At 36.9% G+C, this 25358-nt stretch overlaps 2 protein-coding genes across 2 annotated transcripts; one reads left to right on the top strand and one right to left on the bottom strand.

Moving 5' to 3' along the window:
* The first annotated feature begins 4497 nt into the window (after nt 1–4497).
* Nucleotides 4498–7128, top strand: LOC145123941 (putative disease resistance protein At3g14460). Its single transcript, XM_079059127.1, has one exon. The coding sequence runs from the start codon at nt 4498–4500 to the stop codon at nt 7126–7128; it is 2631 nt and encodes an 876-aa protein (XP_078915253.1).
* Nucleotides 7129–11800: 4672 nt separating this feature from the next.
* LOC145123930 (putative disease resistance RPP13-like protein 1) lies at nt 11801–12877 on the bottom strand. The gene is made up of 2 exons (XM_079059115.1): nt 12364–12877; nt 11801–12195 (listed from the first exon to the last, which is right to left on the bottom strand). The coding sequence occupies exons 1-2, from the start codon at nt 12875–12877 to the stop codon at nt 11801–11803; spliced, it is 909 nt and encodes a 302-aa protein (XP_078915241.1).
* Between the last annotated feature and the right edge of the window lie 12481 nt (nt 12878–25358).

The raw sequence follows: 25358 nt of genomic DNA, 5'->3' as shown, positions 1-25358 counted from the left end.
GTAAACCCATTTTAGTCAATCACATGTGATTGTAACACTTAGTTTCAAGTGTTTCCTAGTCCCTAAGTGTGTTTCCTTGCATGTTAGTTGTCCAAAACACTAATTACATGCCTTTATATGTTATTATATGTCATTTAGGACTCGTTGTGTCTCGGGAATTCATTCGTGGAACTTCTCATCCTTACGCGAACTTTCAATCGAATAAAACACATAAGGTGAGTTCATACCCCTATATTTTCCGAGTTTTTAATGTTTTCAGGGGGGAATACAAGTAAAAGCATAAGTAATCTTGTGTTTGAAATATTATGTTGTTTAATATATTTTCCATCATTAGTATACATCGAATGTACAAATCAGTTTTATAAAACGTGTTAGGATACAAACCTTGCAAAAGCAGTTTTAAGAACTAAGGAAACAAACTTATGAATTATGAAATAAAAGATATTATTTTATAAGGATTCATGTTAATAACAAGAAGGGTTTTCATAGTATTATTCGTGGATTCTTTGAGAGAACTACAGTGTGCGACGCCTTGTAACTAGAGTCTCCTGGAGGGAGAGCGTGAGTTTGTGTATAGATCTATACGGGACTGACAATCCCACACCTAAACTGCTAGCTACAGTTAGGCAGGCATGTCTGGGGTGACAAACGTCTGTTCAGTTTTCGACGTCCGAAGTACGTCAATTTGGTATTCGTCCATTAGTATAGTTATAAGAATCTACAGGTGAAACAACGACTCGTCCACGTAATAATGTACTTAAAAATCAGTCATCAGGGTTAATAACTATGTGATAACTTAGTATATACACTAGGGTAATATGAAATTAACATCCGACTTGCAGTGGGATGTGTGATCTCCGCCTCATTTCCTGTTCCTTGTTTGGTTGTGGGCTTAGGGCGGAATCACCCAATCGACTGTTTGTTCGATCTAGATTTCTATAACTCGTATGTACTAAGTGATCACGGGAGGGTATTAACAACACTTTCAGGATATAGGACTCTATGTTTTCAGCTAATTTTATTTATGTAATAAGACTAATATACATTACTGGAGGTAGCCAGAGTTTTCAAAAAGAAACAATGCTTAAACAATATAAGTATGGTAGATACTTGTACTTTTCGATTTAGAACGGATAATTCAATAACTTACACTTAGGGAAAATATAGGATTTTCCAGAGTAAACATTAGTATTTTATAAACAGATGGTTTATTATTCAACTGATGAATATTCATATTAATTCCATGACTCCTTAGTTTATTACGTATGAAGAATACCTGATAGACTGTGAAATGTGTGGTTTCCGCCTCATTCCCTGTTCCTTTTTTGGTTGTGGGTTTAGGGCAGATCCACACAATTAACTGTCTATTCGATATTGGTTTATGCGTAACTAGTATGAACTAAGAAGTCATAGAAGGAATGGGTTTAATCATGCTTTTCATAAGAAAATATGGGATTTTCTTGAGGAACACTTTCAACAGATATCAAAGAACCAATACAGTTAACTTTGTAAGTATCTAGTGAATACTACAGGATTATGTACAAGAGGATCCGAAAATCAGTGGAATGTGTGGCTTCCGCCTTACTTCCAGTTCCTTGTTTGGTTGTGGACTTGGGGCAGAACCACACAATCGATTGCTTGTTCGATCTGGACTGTATATGATTTTTATGCACTAAGTACTCGCAGGAGGAACTGGTAAGTACTTAAGGTTTATACATTCATTATATCAGAAAATATAAGGTTTTCTGGAGAAAGATAATGCACTTTTCAAAAGAACAAATAACAGTTTTTCCAAAACAAAATGCTTATGAACTCACCAGCTTTATGTTGATACTCTTTCAAAACCTACTTGTATTCTCAGGATATTAGTAGACAAGTACACGTCCGGATTCAAGAAGACGGAGCATAGTAACTTCGAGTCTTTACTTGTATTTACTTTTGGAGTCAATCTTGTATGATTTAAATGTAATGTAAACACTATAATATTAATAGAATGGTTGTTGTTGCTTTGATTACTATTATTCAATTGTTGTGATACTGTACATGACGTCCTCCGCCCCCGAACGTTTCCGCCGTTCCGGTTTGGGGGTGTGACATACGTGGATGCCTCCGCGACTAAGTTTTCGACCCAATACGCCCAACATACTCCTAGTGTACGCCCAACATACTAGCCAGGGACCAAAATGCAAGAATTTTTAAGTTAAGGGCAAAAAGGGAAAAAAGTACCTGAAATCCAAATGTTACAAAATAGGGGTGTTTGGGATTACTAATTGAGAAATACAAATATAGCCATTTTTCTTACTTATTTTTCAAAAAATAGCTAAAAAAGGTTTTTAAAAAAATAGCCACTAAAACCCATATGCGACTACCTTATCTGTGGTTTCTTCTAGTCGGCTTTGATTTCACGCTTTTAGGGGAGAGCACCTGTCGGTTTCATCATACATGCTGCAATTTCGTGGCCCATATTCTATTTTGCGGCCCATGAGCCCTAATATTTAAACCCTAAAAATATTTGTAGCTCATTTTTTACATTCAAACTCTCAAATTCTCTCTCTGATGATTGAATAACGAAACATTGTTTTAAGTGATGTTTTTTCAGCTTTTTATCATGTACGCTCTTATTTTTACTGGTTAAGTGTATGTTTTTATCATTTTTCTCGAACATCAGAAAAGCAATATATTATGAAGAACGAAACCAAATATGGCATTGCCATCTGTGATGGTAGAAGTTTGTAATGGACATATTCTGCATTATAAGACTTGTTCCACTGCAGATGGTAATGCCATCATCAGTTTCATTTTTCATATTATCCGATTTTTTCGATTGTTTGCTGTTATGTGTTATCCAATGAACATGTACTAGTAGCTTGTATGATTTTAGGCTAAAATATTGTAGTCAAACTTACATTGAATTAAAAAAAATTAGAAAAAAAACAGGTGACGAAACCAAAGTCGAGATGAGAGGAAGCGTAGAGGGCCACATGCCATCTGCGATTTCGTCATCTTAGAAATGAAAATAAAATAAAAATTAAAGAGTTGGCTGAAATCGAAGACAATCCCACGAAACCACAACATAACACACGAAACTGGAGCTGAGTAAACGAAACTGTAGATGAGCCTCCCCCATGTATGGTTTGTGCGACTTTTATGAAAACTCATAATTTTTGCTATTTTATAAAGGGATAATGACTTAAAAGGGTAATATATTTTTCGATTTGTACACATTTGGTCAATGAGTTTTTTTTCGTCCATATTTACCCCTTCAACTTGTTAAATTGTACACATTCAGTCCTTATGATCGTTTACTTTAGGTTAGCCGAGAAAAATGACATAATAGGGTAATATATTTCTCATTTTGTACACATTTAATCCTTAATAATTTTGTATATATTTAGTCCTTAATATTATTTTTTTCAAAATAAGTCCTTTTTGTTTTTATACTCATTCAATACTTATGAATGATTTATTTAGGTTTTTCTCATGACATCTTACATGAGACAATCATTTATGAGGTGTTTGAGGTTGTTGATGCTTATGTCCATTGCGATCTCGATTGTTTGGTTGCGCAGGTCTTGTGATTTGGTTTAGGTCTTGTATTATAAACGTCGTAACGTCTTCATACAATATCAGATTTTAACGATCTTTATATCCACGTATTCGCTTTTTCAGTCCACTACAACTTTCGTTAAGATTACTCTGGTTCAAAGTGTAATATATTTTTACTTATGATTTTATAAAAAAAACATTCATACATGCATTTATAAAAAACCTATGTATATAAAGATTGTAAGTAAAAATATATTACTTTTTAACAGGAGTAATCTAAATGAAAGTTGTAGTAGACTAAAATACGAACGCATGGATATAAAGATCGTTAAAATCCGAGATTGTATGAATAATTTATGACGTTCATAACACATGATCTAAGCAACCAAGTAGTCGAGACCGCGACGTACATAAGCATCAAAATCCCCATACAAACGTCTCACGTAAGATGTCGTGAGAAAAATCCAAAGAAATTTTTTATAAGTACTGAATGAATACAAAAACAAAAAATAACTTATTTTGCAACAAAAAAAATATTAAGGATTAAATGTGTATAAAAATATTAAGGACTAAATGTGTACAATGTAAGAAATATATTACCATATTAAGTCATTTTTACCAACTAACTTGGAGTAGTCGGTCATAAAGACTGAATGTGAATAGTTTAACAAGTTGAAAAGGTAAATATAGACGAAAGAAACTAATGCCCAAATATATATAAATGAAAAAATATATTATCCTTTTAAGACATTATCCTTTTTATAAAATAGGCTAAATTTATTTAATTTAATAAGTATTTGAAAAAAAAAACAAAAAATGCTTATTTGCTTATTTAATCCCAAAAGTTGGATTACTTTACCAATATCTATGAGGCCAAAAACCTTTCGCTTAACCTTTCTTTTCAAGCCAAAACCCTGAACAAAGAAACGATCATTCTTTTTACAAATCCCAATGGCTGAAATCGTTAGCGCCTTCATCACTTTGCTCTGTGGGAAGCTCAACTCCGCAGACTTGATGAAGCTGGCTCAATCTAAAGGAATCGATACTCAGCTAAAAAAATTGAAGAAAACCTTGCCCCTGATCCAAGCTGTGCTTGCTGAAGCAAGAAATAAGCAGATAACATACATAGCTGCTCAACGGTGGCTGTACGATCTCTATGAATTGACTTACGATATAGACGACTTACTCGATGATTTAACCACCGAAGATATGCGACGCAAGTTGAATGAAGAATCCCGTGCTAGCATCAGCAATACGGTTTTGAAGTTATTGTCAAGTTTTAGTAATTTTGGTCCCCACAGCATCATGTATGGTCGGCAGATGAGTTCTAAGCTGGATGAGATTACCAACCAGTTGGATACATTTCTGGAAAGGAAAAATGATTTGGATTTGAATGTAATTGTTGAAGTAGAGTCATATAGAAGGGAGAGACGGTTGGAGGAAATTCCAGTTGAGTCGCAAATAATTGGTCGGGAAAGGGATAAAGAGGCATTGCTGATGAAGTTGTTGGGAAGTGATGAAAATGTTGGCATAGTGTCCATAGTTGGTATGGCTGGGGTAGGCAAAACCGCTCTTGCTAAAGTTTTGTACAACGAGGAGAAACTGAAGGATCACTTTGAACTTAGAGCGTGGGTTTGTGTTACTGAGGCATACAGTATATTTCATATCGGCCAGTCCATTTGGGAAGCTGTAAGCGGGGAGGCCAAAAGATTTCCTGATCTTAATCTGCTTCATGTGTCCCTCAAAGAAAAACTTTCAAAGAAGAGGTTCCTACTTGTTCTTGATGATGTATGGAACATAGACTACCTTTTATGGAAACTTCTTGGAAGCCCGCCTCTTGTAGGTGCACCTGGAAGTAAAGTTATTGTCACAACCGGGAGAACCGGGGTTGCATCAGTGATGGGCTCTAATGAAACTTACCATTTGGAGGTTTTGTCAAATGAAGATGCTCTGTCTTTATTTGTTCAACATGCCTTGGGTGAAAAAAACTTTGACAAACATCCAACACTTCGGTTGCATGGTGAAGCTATTGTGAAGAAATGTGGTGGATTACCTCTTGCTCTAATAATGCTTGGGAGGGTCTTGAAGACTCTAAAACTAAGTTACTATCATCTCCCTCCACATTTGAAGCTGTTGTTTGCATACTGCTCCTTCTTTCCTAAGGGCTATGTGTTTGACAAGAAAACGTTAGTCCTAATGTGGATGGCAGAAGGCTTCTTGTCCCAATCAATACGCGACAAGTCAATGGAGAGTTTGGGTTATGAGTCTTTTGAAGAGCTAAAGTCAAGATCATTTTTTCAATATTCAACAAATGACGAAGTAGGGCATACAATGCATTACCTTCTAGGTGACTTGGCAACAAGTGTTGCAGGAGAGTTTTTCTTTAGATCCGATGAAGAGATGGATGTATCAAACATGAATGAAACATTTGAGAAGTTACGCCACTTTTCACTTAAAGCTCTACAAGGCGACTCATATAAAAAGCTGATCAAGGAATTACAAAGATCCAAACGTTTGCGGACTTTCTTACTAATGTCATCTGGTTGGAAAAGTAATAACTTATTGAACAATTTTCTTGTTGAATTACTTCCTGACCTACAGTTCCTAAGGGTGCTCAGCCTAAGTGGTTGGAATATCACAAAGATCCCTCAATCCATTGGTGATCTCAAGCATTTGCGGTACCTCAATGTTTCTAATACTAGAATCACATGTTTGCCTGAACAAGTAAGTGACCTTTGTAATTTACAAAGCTTGTTGGTTAGTGGTTGTTATGAGTTATCTGCCTTGCCTGAAAGTTTTGTTAACTTAATAAACCTGCGGCATCTTGACATAAGTCGTACTCCAAAGTTAAACAAGATGCCCTTAGGGATTGGTGGGTTGACGAGTCTACAAACTCTACCAAAGGTTGTTATTGAAAGAGATAACGGCTTCAAAATATCCGACCTTAAGGATCTATCGAATCTTCAAGGCCAACTTTCTATCATGGGGCTGGACAAAGTGATAAGTCCACTGCAAGCAAAGGATGCCAACTTACATGAAAAGGAGGGTCTTGATGTTTTGGATATGGAATGGAGTGATGTGTTTGATGATTATCGGAATGAGATGATTGAATATGAAGTACTTGAAGAGCTAAGGCCTCATCATAAGTTGAGAAATCTGAAGATTTTGTTCTACAAAGGAATGACATTTCCTGATTGGGTCAGTGATCCCTCATTTGACCAGTTAACTGAGCTTACATTATGTGGGTGTAGAAATGATTGTTTACCAATGCTTGGACGTCTACCTTCACTTGGTAAATTGTTTGTTAAAAGAATGAATGAGGTGGAGACAGTGGATTTTGAGTTACTTTCATCTACTAATTCTTTCCTTGGTGTTGCCTTTCCATCACTTGAAGTTTTGAAATTTGATGATATGCAAGAATGGATGGGATGGTTCATTAGTGGTGGCAATTACTATGGAACTAAAAAACCGTTTCCTCGTCTGCGTGAGTTATCTATAAAACATTGTCCGAGATTGGTACAAGTGTCAATTGGATTTATACCATCACTTCGTGTTTTACATGTAGAAGGATGTTTGGAATAAGTGTTAAGAAGCATTATTGGTGCCACTTCATCGCTTATCGCATTGAAAATGGGGAATGTTAAAGGACTTGTTCAACTAGATGAAGAGCATTTAATGTGTCTTGGGGCCGTTGAAGATCTATATATTGATAGATGTGATGAATTAAGATACTTAGGGGAACCAGAAACGGAGGACTATGAGTTTCTTAGCAGTTTACAGAAGTTGGAGGTACGTAACTATGACGCATTAGAGAGTTTGATTTGTCCAAATCGTGTGGAGAGGTTAGTGATAAGTTGTTGTCGTAAAATGTCATCTTTGACCTTCTCACCATTACTTCAACTCCCTTCCTCAATCATGTTTTCCCTAAGATATCTTGACATTTCCTCATGAACATTTGCAAAGTCTCACATCTTTGGAAGAACTGTTTATACGTGATTGTCCGGGTATAGATTACTCCTTTCCTTGTGGGTTGTGGCCTCCTAATTTACGTAGCCTTGACATAGGATACTTGAATAAGCCCATGTCAGAGTGGGGCCCACAAAAATTTCCAACCTCACTTGTTGAACTACTTCTATATGGAAAACATTCAGGAGTCGTTTCATTTGCTGTGGGAGAACATGCGAGTAATACCACTACATCATGTTTTCTTCTTCCACCATCTCTAACTTCTCTAGGGCTCAATTGTTTTATGGAAGTGGAATCACTTTCAGAGGTTCTACAACACCTGCCCGGCCTTAAAAGTCTTCAAATTTGGGCATGCCCGAAACTTAGAGATCTGCCCGAGACAACTTCGTCTTTGACAGTAAAAGTGTGGATGTAGTTTCCTTATTCCTGTCAATTTGTCATCCATGTCTTATACATAAGTATGGTTATTAATTTGTTAACGATGTTTTCTTACATAAGTAGTAAATTTTGATTATTAATTGACAATTGTAACCATCTTACATACTTATAAAGCTTGCATTTTCCCTTGAATGTCATGCATTTAAAACCCCCCACAATAATTTGCTAAAACCTCATGCATTTCAAACTCCCAAACCTTTTCACCTTCTTAATAATTAATCACACATAATCAATGGTAATTTATATGAGATGATAATTTGCTAAAACCTCATCCATTTGTATGATATTAGAACATGTTTGAGTTTTTGGGTTTTAGACTTTAGTAAATGGGTAATCCGTTTGATACGTTGGATTTGAAGCTATCTTATTCGAATTACCCAAAACAAGAGATAAATTAATAATATATGCTCATGCATGTTTTGTACAAGCCCCAATCAAAATACAATATATCATGATCATACAATTTAAGTGTGTATTTTATTCCATTTTTAGCTTTATAACAAAAGTTTGTTTACTTGAAGATGAATATTTAGGTTGGATGTTTATATAAGATTTGTTTTAAATATATAATATAGATATAAATACACAAATGTGTATCAAATACAACCCATCACAAATTTAATGTTATAAACTACAATATAACTCAAAGTGGTTTTCCAAATATAATGTTTATACTATAATATAATATATTAGAAGAATACCATATAGTAGACGAATCCCATATGTTGTGCAGAAATTTAGTTGCATAGATAATATATTATAATTATATTTTATTTAAAATATGTTAGGGTCATTTGGTTATTACATTGTTGTATTAGGCACTATAGTCTCATATATTATGAATGACTCTTACAAAAATGATGTCCGTAATTTGAATATAACGTAATATCTTATGATGTTTATTGAATGATATTATCTTCGATTGAGCACTTGGTAATTGGAATCAACTTTATTATAGTTAAAAATTTTGGCTCCGTTTTTTCTTTTTCATTAGTTCTAGAATATGATTTTTTATATTAACTTAAAATATGTCACTATCTTAAAATAGATTGAGAATAAGATTTTTTATATTTACTTAAAATACGGCACCATTTTCTATTCAATAGTAAAACTAACAAAAGTCGTTAAATATGTATTTTTATGAAGTTCAACATAAATAGACCACCACAAATGAGAATCCATATCTAATCAATTATCAATTAATTACATTAGATACTAATGTGTACATAAAAATTACATTTAAAATTTTAAACTAATAGTAAAAAAATTTCATTATTTATTATGATAAAAAATCTGTAAATCAAAAAATATACATGCTATTTAATCGCATACAAGTTTTATGTATGACTTATTCACAATACATTAAACCATATATAATCATATTAAACTACATAATTATCCCACTGCGCAACGCGCGAGCATTCGCCTAGTATTAGTATAGTTGATGTTAATTAACAAACGTGCAAGATGGTTTTGCAACTTGTATCCCTCTACGAATGTTATAGGTATTGCATCCCTCCTCCTAACATAAACATCACTAATTTCTTGTAGTTTTTTTTTCAATAAAGGCAATATTCCGTCTTAATTTTTTTTTTCTTAAATAAGGTTTTTCAATTTCTATATTTTCTTTTCTTTTTAATAATTAGCAACATTAATTTTGAGACTTGTTTGTTTATAAAAATTGTTTTTGAATATTTAACTAATAAGTTATAGAAAGTCACCAGTTTCACTGTTTCACTTATATCAGATAAGTAAACACTTTATGACACCACCGCTCCTCCCTTCTGCCATCTGCCTATTTCCTCATTTTCTCATCTGAATTCAAATTTTGAAATACAAACTCTCTCTCTAAAACCAATTTCTCCTTCGTCTTAAGACACGTTAGTGTCAGTGTTTCTTCTTCATTCCTTTGGTTGTTTAAACATAATCTGCCCTCTTTCTCCCTCTGTTTCTTTTTATCTATTGCGTAATCGAGAAGGATGCTATCAAAGATACATGCACACACACTCTTTCTGTTCCCTATACGCACACACATACACCAAGGTTGTAATGATAAAAAGCTTACACAAGCTCAACTGCATGCAGGGTTACATGTCACTTTTTTCTAACCCTGATTAGATGTATGGTTATTTTTTTTAATAGAATATGATGTTTAGATGTGAGGTAAAACCACTTCCATTTTCTCATAATTTTAATTTTCTTATGTTTTATTTGATTGGAGTCTGGAAAGGATCTGGTGGTGCTAGACATAATTTATCCATTGAACAATTTATCATACAACACTTGATGTGAAAAAAGAAGTTACAATATTCCCTCAGTTATCTATCAAAAAGTTCACCATAAATATGATTTAATGTTTTTTGTCCCTTGAATTGATTTATTCTGGTGTTTTATTCTAATGGCAGCCATATTATGAAGTATGAATTGTTTGTTGGTGAAGTGGGCTATTTTCTATCTATATGGAAGCAACTGATAGACTATATTATGCTGATCATAGTGAAATTTACTTCAAAGGAATGCCAATTTACAATGGAATGGTATGACAACTCTATAAGAACATTTCTTAATGTAGTTTAAGCCATTTTAAAAAGTTATAATGTGATGTGTTTTCCAGCAACACTAAAGACATGAAGACTTTCTTCATGAAGAAAACAATCGGAAGTTAGTTTGTTGTACGTACAAGGCGAGGTTGATGATGTCATGAACCTTGGTGACATAAAGGTATTCTATTTGTGTAATATCATTATTAGAAAGTTATATGAATTGATTTTTCAAAAAAGTCATTGAATTAAAATGACCATCCTCCGTTGTTGCATTGCTTTAGGTAGTGCTTGGTATGATGGAATCCGGGAGTGAATGGAATGGTTCATTGCCAAAAATAGCAATGTACTTTACAGGAAATCTTATTTATAACAATGTACTAAGAATTTTTACATTACCAAAATTGTTGATTAGAGTAACACAAAAGTTTTAGTAAAAACAGTATTAGACGAATGTTATAAATATTAGACAATAGTTACGTGTTTATATTCTAGAGGGATCATAGTGTAAATATATCTATTATTAATACCTCATGTAATTGACATATTCAAGACACAATATACAATTCAACGATTACCAAGTTCATCTTGGTATCAGAGCTTCTATTCCCTAACCCTAAAATTGGCTCCACAATAGCTCTCATCATACCCATTGTCGATCATACAGATTGTCAACCAGACAAAAACAATCATCCACATCGATCAGCACCTATTACCATTCTCCTTCTCTTATTTCGATGTCAGCCAATACAATGTCGACTCTGACAGCATTTACTACTGCCAAGAAAATAGCCCACAACTCTCATAAATTTTCCTTTACTTTGTCCCCAAACAACTGTGGCTACTGGAAAACTATGTTCCAACCCTTTCTAGTTACTAACAACCTGTTTAGGTACGTTGATGGCACCATACATTGCCCACTAGCCACCATCATCGTGTTCACCAATTCCACTTCTACAGGACAAGAAGGTGACACCGTGACCACATCCACATCTACAACTAACCCTTGTTACAATACATGGGTCTCTAAGGATGCACATGTTCGATGTCCACCATCTCTAAGACTGTCTTTTCAGCATGTTCTAGGTAATACATCTGGTGATCTTTGGCTTTCTTTAGAAGGTTCTTATGCTCCTCATACCTCTTCTCATGAATTCTTAAAACCCAACTTCTGAAAATCATAATGAAAGAAGTGAGTCCTCATCTGCTTACTTAACCGATCCACAAGAGTATTATAATGTTCTTTGCTAATATTGGCAAACCAGTTAAAGAAAATGATATTGTGGTCTTTGCAAATGCTCATGAGGAAATTACTTTAGATTATCGCAGCCATGGATGTCAAGATATCTTATGGTAGGAATGGAATAAACAGAATAAGAAGGTGAGAAGGTCAAAGATGTCATTTTAGGACAACAACTTATCACCAACCTCTCCACATGTTCTAGACAATTCAAACACTTTAATGTGTTACAATGACATACCTCCAACTTGTGTAAACTCCTAAGAATCTTGTATGCCTCGGTTTCTAGTTCCCATAAGTATCTCAATTCATCACATTTATCAATATTTAGATCTTTAACTGTTGCAAGATACCTCAAATCTTCGTCATCTAGTTGAGTAAGTCCTTTAACATTCCACATTTTCAATTTAAAAAGTGATGAAGACGCAGCGACAGTGCTTCTTAACACGTGTTCCAAACATCCTTCTACATGTAAAACAAGAAGTAATGGTATCAATCTAATTGACACTTGTACGTGTCAGTCTCGGACAATGTTTTTGTTCCAAATTCGTAGACACCTCTAGTGGACCATCCCTTCCATGCTTGCATATCATCAATTTTCAAAACTTCAAGCAACGGAAATGCAATTAATACCAAGGAAAGAATTAGTAGATGCAAGTAACTCAAAATCCACGGTCTCCACCTCAATCATTCTTTTAACAAACAATTTCCTAAGTGAAGGTAGATATCCAAGTGTTGGTAAATATATACTTCTACACCCACATAATGTAAGCTCAGTTAACTGGTCAAATGAGGGATCACTCACCCAATCAGGAAATGTTATTCCTTTGTAGAACAAAATCTTCAGATTTCTCAACTTATGATGAGGCCTTAGCTCTTCAAGTACTTCATATTCAATCAACTCATTCCGATAATCATCAAACACATCACTCCATTCCATATCCAAAACATCAAGACCCTCCTTTTCATGTAAGTTGGCATCCTTTGCTTGAAGTGGACTTATCACTTTCTCCAGCCCCATGATAGAAAGTCGACCTTGAAGATTCGATAGGTCCTTAAGGTCGGATATTTTGAAGTCGTTATCTCGTTCAATAACAACCTTTGGTAGAGTTTGTAGACTTGTCAACCCACCAATCCCTAAGGGCATCTTGTTTAACTTTGGAGTACGACTTATGTCAAGATGTCGCAGGTTTATTAAGTTAACAAAACTTTCAGGCAAGGCAGATAACTCATAACAACCACTAACGAACAAGCTTTGTAAATTACAAAGGTCACTCACTTATTCAGACAAACATGTGATTCTAGTATTAGAAAAATTAAGGTATCGCAAATGCTTGAGATTACCAATGGATTGAGGTATCTTTGTGATATTCCAGCCACATAGGCTGAGCACCCTTGGGAACTGTAGGTCAGGAAGTAATTCAACAAGAAAATTGTCCAATAAGTCATTACTTTTCCAACCATATGACATTAGTAAAAAAGTCCGCAAACGTTGGGATCTTTGTAATTCCTTGATCAGCTTTTTATATGAGTGTAAGTCCCAAATCTGCTTGTGTATCAATCGGATCCATTTGATGGTGTGGAATCCCAATCAAACGGATGATACTAGATCTAATGAAGAAGAAGTAGAAGAAGAAGATGATGAATATTGTATGATTTGATTAGAATGTAGATCCAAATACAAGATTCACACACAACTTACACACACTTAAGCTCCTCTCTTCTCTCTCCTCTTAGCCGTAAACTCTCTTCTGTTCATCAACCACTCCTCACCCACCTAACATCTATTTATATGTATATGGGGAACGGGCCGTAGATGGGTTCACGGCCGTGAACAGGTTTACGGCCATGAACTAGTTTATGGCCGTAAACATTCACCTGGCCGTGAACACAGCCACAAATGTATATTACATTACAGAAAAACCAATTGCCTAGAAAAGCAAAGTATAAACTAATATTTTAGACCCAACAATCTCCCCATTGGTTTATAACATTCTTTTCTAATTGACCCAAAAAACTCCCCCTAAAAAGTAGCTGGCTTTTCTTGTTAATCTTCATTGGGAGCTTGGCTTCAGCATTATTCTTCAAATTCTTCACAACTTCAAGATGAACTTGATGAATCTTCAATGAATGACTTCATCTTGAGTAGTTGGGCTTTTCTTCAGAATTTGGCTTTGAACGCACATTGGGTGAGGAGGCTTCATGTAGAGATTCTTGAAAAATGATGCTTTTAGCTAGAGAATCTTCAGAGAGAATAATAGAGAGAACTAATCTTCTGGATCACTTCAGCAGGTACAAGAGTAGCATCAAATTGATTGAGGAGGATTCAATGCAATCTGTCACATAATCTTCAACTACAACTTCACCTTGCTTCTAGGGTTGAAGGATTGAATGTTGAAAGAATAATCTTCATTTCTTGCTCCTTCGAATGAGAATTCTTCGATGATCACGGACGAAGCCTTGGCTCAGAAAATCTCGATACAGTCTCCATGAGTCTCATCTACATCTGAATTTACTTTTCAAGACAAAACAAAACTAAAAGAAAACTTAGCACACAATATTTTTTGAATTTTTCATATTTTCTTGAAAAACAAAAACAAAAATATTTTTGGATTTTTGATTTTTTCTAAACAAGAAATAAAACAGAAATAACACTATTTTTGGATTTTTTTATTTTTCTGATTTTTGTTTGATTTATGATTTTTTTTTAATTCTCCCCCTAAATTTGTGCATAGAGGAAAACTATGAACAAATTTAACAAAAAAAAATATTTGGGATCAAAGCTGTCAAGCAATTCAATATCGTTTATCAGCACACGCCTGCATGTTTGGATCTGGTTAATCATCGGTAATGTGATCCACTTAAGCACAAAGGATGTTGACAATTTGGACAGGTTATAAGTGACAAGAAAGTGATATCTATATTTTTTAATGGACATTTAGCTGACGACGACCAATGATAGTGTTGTCCACTTAAATTAAGCAGCGAGATCTACAAACAACTTATTAAATGGTTCAATTTTAGATGTACCAGAACGTGTTTCCCACTTCCCGACATACCCCGATAATCAAGAACTTCCAAAGAACTCCTTACTTTAGGTGAATGTTCAATCATTAAGAAAGAAGTTAGATATAGAAGTGCATATGTTGTATCCCAGGTCGGATGTCTTCCAATCACACAGAGGGAATAATATATGACTAACATAGATAGGGGTTAAAGAGGTAGTAGAGTGCATATGTTGTGTCCCAGGTCGGATCTTCCGATCACGCCGAGGGGACAGCATATGGCTAACAGATATAAAGAATTTCATAAATATGGATATGCATAGAGATAGAGTTGCATATGTTGCATTCCAGGTCGGATATGTTCCAATCACGCAAAGGAAGCAACATATGACTGACAGATAGAAAGCAAGAAAATAATTTCCCACATACCTATTTTATCAGAACCCCCCGGTTGCCCTATCAATACCGTAATTAAGGACATGAGTCCATACATCAAGGAAATTTTGAGCCACAGTTCTAGATAATTAACTTTTAGTGTATCTCGTAGGCTCCCATGTTTATCTCACTGCTCAATCTACATGAGCGTCATATTGTCAGTCTAAATGAAACTATCTAAGTCCATATTGCCTAGACCTTTCATTTGTCAATCTAAGTCTAGTCCTTTTGAATCCTTTGTGCCTACCAACACATTGAACACAGAGTCTAGACAATTCGGATTTAGTGTATTACATGAATTTTATATTGCCCTTTAGCACTAGACTTCATATCACTTACCAAACAATACCTACTAATGAAAAAATATAAGAAAGATAAAAGATTGTCTTCAAAACGAAACAGATAATCATAATATAAACTTTTATGTGTAATTTGGGAGTACTTACTTGAGCTCGGCTGATCGCATGCACCACACCCTTTTTACGTTTTCAAAACTCTTTTCTTTTTAAGTTTCTTTCTCAAAAATTCTTTTGAAAACATTTCTCTTTCGAAAATCTTTTACTATTTCCTTAGTTTGAGTTCAGTCACACCCGTAAGTGTGCATGAATCCCTCAAACCAAGGCTTTGATACCAACTTGAAACGACCCAAAATACGACCCCAAAATTTTTGTTTTCATATTACTAAAAATCACAACATCAAACGTCAGATATAATAAAACCATGGAACGAGTAACTCAAAGTCATAGTAACAGTATCCAAAACAAAACTATATCAATCATATCAAATATCAGAGTAAATTCCCAGGCTAAACTGAAGTTGTGGTGTGTGCCATGCCATCATCTCGAGCTCTTCCCCTTACTAGCAGAAGTACCTGAAATCAAAACTGAAACTGTAAGCACAAAGCTTAGTGAGCTCCCCCAAACTACCACATACCATACAATAACATATAAAGCACATACTGGGCCTTGCCCACTGCATCGGACCGAAGTCCAGAACTGCATCGGACCGAAGTCTGGAAACTGACCAGGGTCTTGCCCTCTGCATCGGACCGAAGTCCGGAAACTGCATCGGACCGAAGTCCGAAAACTGACCAGGTCCTTGCCCTCTGCATCGGACCGAAGTCCGGAAACTGCATCGGACCGGAGTCCGGAACTGACTGGGACCTTGTCCCCTGCATCGGACCGAAGTCCGGAACTGACTGAACATAGCATAGCATAAACATATCAACTAACATGAACACATATACTGCATACTGCATCGGACCGAAGTCCGGAACACATAACACAAAGACATGCTTGAATCACAAAGACGTCAAGCACACTGAACTACTGCATCGGACTGACGTCCGGAACTACTGCTAACTAAACGGGCCGGCATTGTGGCCGTAGACCCGTTTCTACTGGAAGGAAACTCACCTCGTAGTGCAGGCTGCTGAGATGCTAACTCTAAAAGTGGCTGACTGCTGCTCCGGAACTGACCGGCTACAAATCCCAAAAACACTAGATCAGTTACTTGTAAATGCCCTCAGGGTAAAATGACTATTTTACCCCTGGTCAAAGTCAACCTCTTGGTCAAAGTCAACTTATAGTTGACCCGACTCGTCGAGTTGGGCCGCCAACTCGTCGAGTCCCTACTCTTATTTCCCATTCCTGCCCGCTACTACTTGTCGAGTTTGGCATCGACTCGGCGAGTTCCTCTTCGATACCAATAACCAGTCTATCTTCATCTGACTCACCGAGTTGTATGAACAACTCGTCGAGTCCTCCTTCATCATAAGAACACTCTGGCCTGTGACTCGCCGAGTTGTATGAACAACTCGTCGAGTCTATTCTTGAGGCAAGAAGATTGCCATGGACTCGCCGATTCAGGGCATTGACTCGCCGAGTCCCTCCATTGCTGAGTCTGACCTCCGACTCACTGAGTCCACCTCTAACTCACTGGTTCCACTCAGAATAACTCAAAAGGGGAAAAATCAGGGACTCGCGACTCGACTCGCCGAGTCTGAAGAACAACTCGCCAAGTCGCTCGCATGCAACCACTATTTAGTCGATTTTTATCGATTCCAGTGCATTCAACTTTTAGATTTGGGTTCCTTAGGTTGGTTTCACACGTAAAGTTTCCAACTTTACGTGTAAGCATGCATCTATAAGGGTTCAAAGGCTCTAAATGCACTAAAAGTGTAGATCTAGGGCTTTCATACAAAGATAGTCCCACAAAGGCAGTAGATCTGAGCTTCTAGAGCTCAGACATGGGTAGATCCGATGGCTAACCATCTCCAAATGTTCTCTATACCACTACCAAGCCAAGGATGGCAAAAACAAGCTAATTAAGAGATCTAATTAAAGAAGAACAAAGGTTTGAGCTTGATACCTCAAGGAAGACTGAAATGCAACTGGAAAGCCGAATCTACTTTGCTCCCCCCCCCTGATTCCTCCTCTTCTCTTCTCTTCTTCCCACTTCAAATGCACCAACAACTTCACAAGATGAGAAATCACACAAAAAGTAACAAGGAACGGCTAGGGTTTTAGTATAGAACTCTCTGTGGGTGAGGGAGGCTGATAGGGGTGCATAAAGTTGTTTAAATAGGGTGCAAACCCTTAGATTTAGGGTTTCATCCAGACTGGCGGACTCGCCGAGTCCCAACATATAGACTCGTCGAGTAGCCGGCTCCAAACGCGTGTTCATCCCGTCTCTACTCGACGAGTCGGGCTACTGACTCGTTGAGTTCCTCTTGAAAACTTGAAAAAAACATATTAAATAACATACCAGAATTGGGGCGTTACATGATGATATGCCTCCATAGCTGCTCCAACACAGAGCGGGATCAGTTGGTCTTTGGAACCCAGTCCATTTTCAAACTGGGTTGACCTTTTGCATCCTTGCACGATACTCTCTCCCATGACATATCCTGTTTATCACAAACAGGAGATGAAGAAATATTAGAGTCATTAGGTGATTTGGGAGATTGAACCTTTGGTACCCATATGTAGTCGGGTTTAACCCATTTCTTGTTCGAGCGGATGGGTGCCTCGACACTTGCTTTTGAGCTTGTGGTCGGCTGCCGAGATAACTTTGACCTAACCGGTCTAGGCTTCACATGAGAATCTCTTGAACTTGAATTTTGGGCTGGCATTCCCTTCTTGTTGTTGGGAGTTGATTTCTTAGCCTTGGTAGTTGAACTCTTGCCCTTTGTGGCATTCCAGTCGCCATTATCTGAATGTGACCTTGAGGGGTTTCTTTTGGAACATCTCCCTCTTGGCGCGTTCTGCCACTCTTGTGCATAGTAGGGAACGTATGCGCGATTTGGACAGTTTCGGGCAATATGTCCAGGTGTTCCATAGTGAAAACATGTCTTTTTCTTCACTGGGAAGTTGTTTCTTCCTGCCCCTGGTGGCGTGCCCTTGCCATGTTTCTGGTTGTTCCCACAAGCACATCTGCAGCAGGCACTCTGATTTGCTTGTTTTGGTGGCTTGTATTTACCAACAACAGGTTGATCAGAAGCAACAGATTCTGAGTTCAAGGAGTCATTGGTTTGTTCAATAGTGTTCTCCATGTTCTCATCTTCCGCTACTTTACCTGCACATGTAACATAATCATTAGAAACGTTCACCTCAACCTTTTCAGTTGGCCCAGATTGTTCAGTCTTAACTGAAGCTGGAGCAGGGGATTGGCCATACTGAATGTGTGCTTCATTAGTCTCAAGGGGTGGGTTATAGTTGTCATTAAAAGGAGGTGGAACACTATTATACCCTAGACCCTTGGTTTTATTGTCCTTAAACTTCAATTGTTTTTCAATCATGGTTTCAACCTTTTCACTTGACACATCGAATTTCTTAAAATGGAAATCAGCATTTTGAAAACGGATCTTCAATGTGTCAAGTTCTTCTGTTACAACAAGTTATTTCTTAAGATATTTATAGTTGACACATTTGTTGTTGTACTCTTCTTGCAATTTATCAAGATCACTAATCTTGGCCTCTAGTTGTTCTTTTAAAGGTTTCTGGCCTTTTCTAAGTTGGTACCCCTCATATTTTAGGTCCTTGTTCTCTCTCTTCATCAATTCAATTTGTTCACGAAGAAATTTAATTGTAGCTTCACAAGATTTAGAATATGAAACTTCATTAACCGGGATGCTTGAAGAACTCATTGTTTACCAAAAATGCCCTTTTAACTAAAAACTCAAAAGTCAACCTTAAAATTCAAATTTAAAAAATCAAACTTAAAAGTCAAACCGAAAAGCTAAATTTGAAAATCTTAAAGTTTAACGAGAAAGTCAAAGTTTAAAGTCAAATGTCAAACTTGAAAGTCAAAGTCAAATTTTAAGGTCAAAAGTCAAAAATTAAAAACTAAAATTTTGGGTTGAAAATGGAATTTTTAAAATAAAAAAATTTGAATTTTGGGCTAAAAGAGACAATATTTCGAAATTAAGAACCGAGAAAGGAGTCCTTTTGAATTAAATTTGGGAGGAGAAAAACATCTAGCAAGCTAGATGAGTTGGAAGGGTCGCTGGTTGTTATGCGAGAGGTTGCGAGTTCGAATCTTAGCAAGCCCCAGAATTTTTGATTTAATCACTGCTTGTCCGAGAATGAAGCTATTTGATTTAAAATGTGAAGGCTTTTAACGTGTGGCTTGGTAGTTCAACTGGTAAGGTGCTAAGTTGAAAAGGCAGGAGACCCGTGTTCAATCCCCGGCACCTCCAACTATTTTTTGAATAAAAGCTGCTGCGAATGCCAGATGCTAAGCTGGGTCGAGAACGCGAGGCTAGCCGTAAATGGGTTTATGGCCGTAAACCCTTCAATGGCCGTAAACTCTTCAAAGGTCGAGAACCCTGCTTCAGATCGCAAAAAAAAATGACATTTTTCATTCTTTTTGCTCCAAAACTTGATCAAAAACTCGTTTTTATCAAAAACACAAAGAACAACCCCCCCCCCCTCTAATTTTCAGAGATCTATCCAAAAACGCAAAAATCCTTCAAAAATAAGATCAAATACGCTCCAGATATGGAAAAATTGATTGATACAATCCAAGCTCTAATACCACTTGTAAGTCCCAAATCTGCTTGTGTATCAATCAGATCGGTTTGATAGTGCGGAATCCCAATCAAACGGATGATACCAGATCTAATGAAGAAGAAGTAGAAGAAGAAGATGATGAATCTTGTATGATTTGATTAGAATGTAGATCCAAATACAAGATTCCCTAAAACTGAGGATCCAAACCAGTGATCAAACAAACAGCAATCAAACACAATGAGAATGGAGTAGAAGTAGAATTAAGCCAAGCATGCACACGTTTATATCATAAAAACGTCAAATACACCTTGGTTACACACATTCTGACCGTAAACTATAAGACACGTCACTCCGATTCGTCAACCACTGACAAGACTCTGACAAGACCTATATATAGGGGATCGTTGGACGTAAACAGGTTTACGGCGTAAACCTGTTTACGACCGTACACACATAAACAACCGTAAACAATGTTAAACCTAACAAAACATGACCATGAACTAAATAAGACCTATACATATGATTGCCTAGCCCAAACCACAAAATAATGACCTATCAATCCCCCCTTGGTTTGAGGCTAGCATGAGCTCAGTCTTTTTCAATTACCAGGAAATCAGATCTACCCATTGCGCCCAGCCACATTCTTTTTCTAATGATCTCAGAAATCATGCTCGTGAACTCTTTCGCATCAGGCTCCAAAACTTCCTGTTCACAAATAATTTGATGAGCTGCCAAGGTATGAATGTCCCTCTCACCAAATTGAAGTAAATCCCTCTTATCGATTAGACGAAAGACACCATCTTTGAACTTTATAACAGCTGAGGCTGTGGCTTCATCTTACACCCAATACAACATATTGTGCAAAGAACCATCACATAAATTCTTGATGATGGGAATCTTTGTCAACTGCTTTGTTGGAGGCCACATGACATTTTTGATAGCCTTTTTGGTGATCGGGTCATACACACCTTTAGCAGTCTTCAAAAATGACTCAGCGGTCTTCATTTTATCGAATCCTCTCCTCACCTGATTTTCCAAGAAGTTTTTGAAATCTGTCGCACAAGGATCATTGGAGGGATTATAAAAAGGAGCTACAGACAATTCAGCAAGATCCACCTTGGTGAGTGAAGAAAAGTCATTTTGATTCTTAGAATACTCCACGGTGTTTCTTTTCCTTTTCACCAACCAGCATTTGATTTTATCATGAAATCCCCACGTACGGATTCCTGACCGATCTCCATATTTATGCTGGAACGTTTTCTTCTCTAGGTCAGTCACAGTTAGTTGAGGCTGATTACCACGAAGATTTTGATCGGAATTCTTCATGAAGAGCAAGCCTCCCCTTTTCTATGACGTGACCGTTCTCCCTCCTCGCTTGATTGTGATTCGGGGCGGAGCTTGCTCAGGTTCCTTCTCAAAACGGTCAACAACAGTTGTGGTTCTGACTGGTGCATTATCGGAATGATCAAAAATTGATGTAATGGCTGGGGCAGGTTCAAGGATCTGTGAAACACTTGGGCGTTCAGCTGTTGTCTTAAATTTATCTCCAAATTCAGCAATAAGTCTATTTTCAAATCAAAGTAACCAGTTGATAGAGCACCAAGGTTGAGCTGGAGGTCAGAAATTTGTTTAGCTTTCTGAATATTGTCTTGCTGAAGTTCGGAGATTTGATCATTCTTCAAAGAGCTTTCAGCTTCAAGCATAGAGATTCGAGAATCGAGGTTCTCAATCTGAAGATCTTTTTCGATTATTTTCTGTTTAAGCATTGTGATCTCCTCCCCTAGCTCTGGATTTGATGGATCTGCTCCCCTCGAGCTGCCTTCCCCTATAGATATACCTTTTTCACGAGTGGGAAGGTCTGTTTCATGTTCAGCCAAGAACCTGGAAAGCCTTTCAGAGGCAACATCATGCGTAGGCCTTGCAGGGGAGAGACTCCCTGGAGCTAAAGAGCTCCCGAATTCAAAAAAGGTTCTCGGTCATTCATGATCAGGTGCAGTTGAAGTGGTTGGAGTAGTGGTTGATGTAGTGATTACGGGTTGAACGAGTGATGTCAATTCCTGAATTAATACCCCTGGCCTTGGATCATGTCTTCGTGTTTTCAATGGGGGCATGGAGGTATGTGTCACAAGCGGATCACTCACAGACGCCACAGATGTTGGAATTTCAACATTCAAGGGAGGAAGCCTTGAAGTTGAATCCATAAGATAGGAAGCACCGGCGGTCTGATCAACTAAAGGAGGCGTTGCTTCTTGAATATTATCTCTCCCTTTCTCCGTTGTGTGTTGCACAACATCATCGAAATCGTTAAAGAACGAGTCAAGGTCCTCGTTTGAAGGGCAGTAGTTGTCTACAAAATCCAAGTCAAGCTCTATATCATCATGCTTAGACAAATTACCACCAAAGATAGAATCATCATCTTCAAGACCTTCATCATCATCATCATCATCCGCATCTTTACTCTTACTGTAATCACTTTGCACATGCACAGACGTTAAATCATGTTCCTCGGCCACGATTGTGACCGGAGGAACTCTGTTTTCTTCATAATCCGACACAGTTATCACATTATCTTCAACTGTCATACGGTCTGAAGACTCATGGGACTCAAATGCTTCAGTCGATTCAGCAAACATACCACACTTCACCAGAGGGTATTTGCCTTGAAATGTGACTTTACCCTTATGGTTTTGCTTAATTAACCCAATGGTGTTTGGTCCAAGGGACTTCATGTCCAAAGTTTCTCCTTCTTTTACGATCTCCGGGAATTGCTCATTGATAATCACTTGGAGAAACCTAGGATACATTAGAAACTTGTCTCTTGTCTTTCCTTTGATATTCACAACGAGCTCGTCCAAAATGAACTTGGAGAAATTAAAGTCAAGTCCTGCAGCAAGAGCGGCGATAGCTCCTGTGTTCCGTAACGAGATTTCATCCACACCAGATCTTCTTCCTGAAATACATCTCACAAAAACATGAGCTAGAAACCTCCAATATGGTGGTAACAGCTTCTTTAGGGTTGGAGGAAATCCGCCTTCATAACCCATTTTATTGAGGAGTTCTTGAGCTTGGTCGACTTCGATCTCGGTTGGAAAACTTGATTGATCTTCAATCTTCAGAACATTCATGATAAGTTGCTCTGTTGCAGTGACCTTGCATCCTTTAACATTAGCTTCAATAGACATAGAGCCATCATTCCCTTTCTTTACTACTGCAGACTTACAGAATTCTTTAATCAGACTTTGGTAAATTGCTGGATTTAGAGTTAGAGCTGTAGCTAGACAACATTCCTTTAAGCCATGAATCATGGACTTGAATTCACCATGTGCAACAGGGGTCAACCAATAAGATCGCCAGATTGTGACTTTCTGCAAATTTAAGTTCTGCCATTTTGACCTACACGAACCAAGCCAAGTGAGAAAATAGATTATTTGAACAATAAAGTATATGTTTTGCTCAATAAACAATTTAATTTGGCTTTAATTTTTTTTAAAATCAAAATTTTGAGTTTTCGGCTGGATGAGGAGTTTACGGCCGTAAGCCCTTCAATGGTCGTAAACGCCGATCGATGTATTTTCCTTGATTATTCCTTTGATTTATAGTCGGTTTCATGTTAAAATGCCTTTTTGATGGTTGGAATGTGCATACCTACAAGATCAAACAACCAATTTTGAGATATAAACACAAATTTTGATGGATCGATGAATAGTCAATGAGAGGATTTGGATGAGTTTACGACCGTAAATTCGAAAAGAGAGCATAAAGTGTTTACAGCCGGAAACTGGAGCACATATACCTAGATCCATGACCCGGTCCATAACCCATGGGCTGCACCACTTCAATTTCAAGTCCAATACCACAAATTATTTTAAAAATATTACATTTTGAGGATTTAAACAAAATAAAAAAATAAAAAATAAAAAATAAAATAAAACAAAATAAAATCTAAAAATTTTAAAATAAAATAATAAAAATTAATTTATTTTTTTAATTTTTAATTTTTAATTTTTAGCAAAATAAAAATAAAAATAAAAATAAAATTGAAATTAATAATGAATTAGCACTAGTTTCTCTTTTACCAATGCTAATAGTATATTGTGAGTTTGGGATCAAAGTTCTTAGATAGCCTGTATCCGTTTATCAGTACCTTCTCCTTCATGAATAGATCTGGTCAATCGCCGGTATTGTGGTCCACTTAAACACGAAAGATTGTGACAAAATTAGGACATACTACAAGTGACAAGACATTGTGACTTTGCAATTCTAAACCAAAATTCCTAAGGACCATTCATCTGACAACGACCAAGGATATTTTTGTCCACTTAAATTAAGCAGTGCGATCTACAGACAACCCATTAATTGTTTGATTTTAGATGTACTAGAATATGTTTCCCGCTAACATGTTTCCCGCTTCCTGATATACCCCAATAATCAAGAACTTCCGAGATACTCCTTACTTTAGGTGAGCAGACAATTATTATGGGAGAAGATAGATTTAGAATGCATATGTTGTACACCCAGGTCGGATCTTCCGGTCACACAGAGGGTGAAACATATGACTGACCAGATTCAGAGGGATTGAGAAGAAGAATGGTGCATATGTTGTGTACCAGGTCGGATTATCGGTCACGCAAAAGAGACATCATATGGCTAACATGTAGAAAGAATGGCATAGAAGGATATGCAGAGAGACAGAGTTGCATATGTTGCAGTCCAGGTCGGATCATCCGATCACGCAGAGGAGGCAACATATGACTGTCAGAAAGAAAGCAAGAACATAACCTTCTACAGACCTAATTTATCAGAATTTCCCCGGCCGTCCCGTCAATATCGGAATTAAGGACAGAGTCCATACATCGAGGAAAAGTTAAACCACGGTTCTAGATACAGATTATTTAATGTAATCCACAGATTCCCATGTAAATCTCCCTGCTTAACCTATCCGAGCATCGTATTGTCAAGCTAAACGGATCTGTTTATGTCAAGATTTGTCAAGTCATCTTATTCCTTAAGTTCATCTACGCCTAATCAAGTCCAATTTAAATCTTTCGTGCCTACCAGCGCATCGAACACAGAGCCCAGACAATTCAACTTTGATACTTTACACAAATTAAAATTACATGTTATCACCAAGTTTATATCACCCCCCATCACAACATCTACAGAAAAAAGTTAGCAC

Source organism: Lactuca virosa, chromosome 1 (genome assembly GCF_052849685.1).
Source record: "Lactuca virosa cultivar CGN04683 chromosome 1, Lactuca_virosa_CGN04683_v6, whole genome shotgun sequence".
In the NCBI taxonomy this organism is placed as follows: Eukaryota; Viridiplantae; Streptophyta; class Magnoliopsida; order Asterales; family Asteraceae; genus Lactuca; species Lactuca virosa.
The sequence above is the reverse complement of the archived record's forward strand: the minus strand, read 5'-3'. Positions and strand labels throughout refer to the sequence as shown.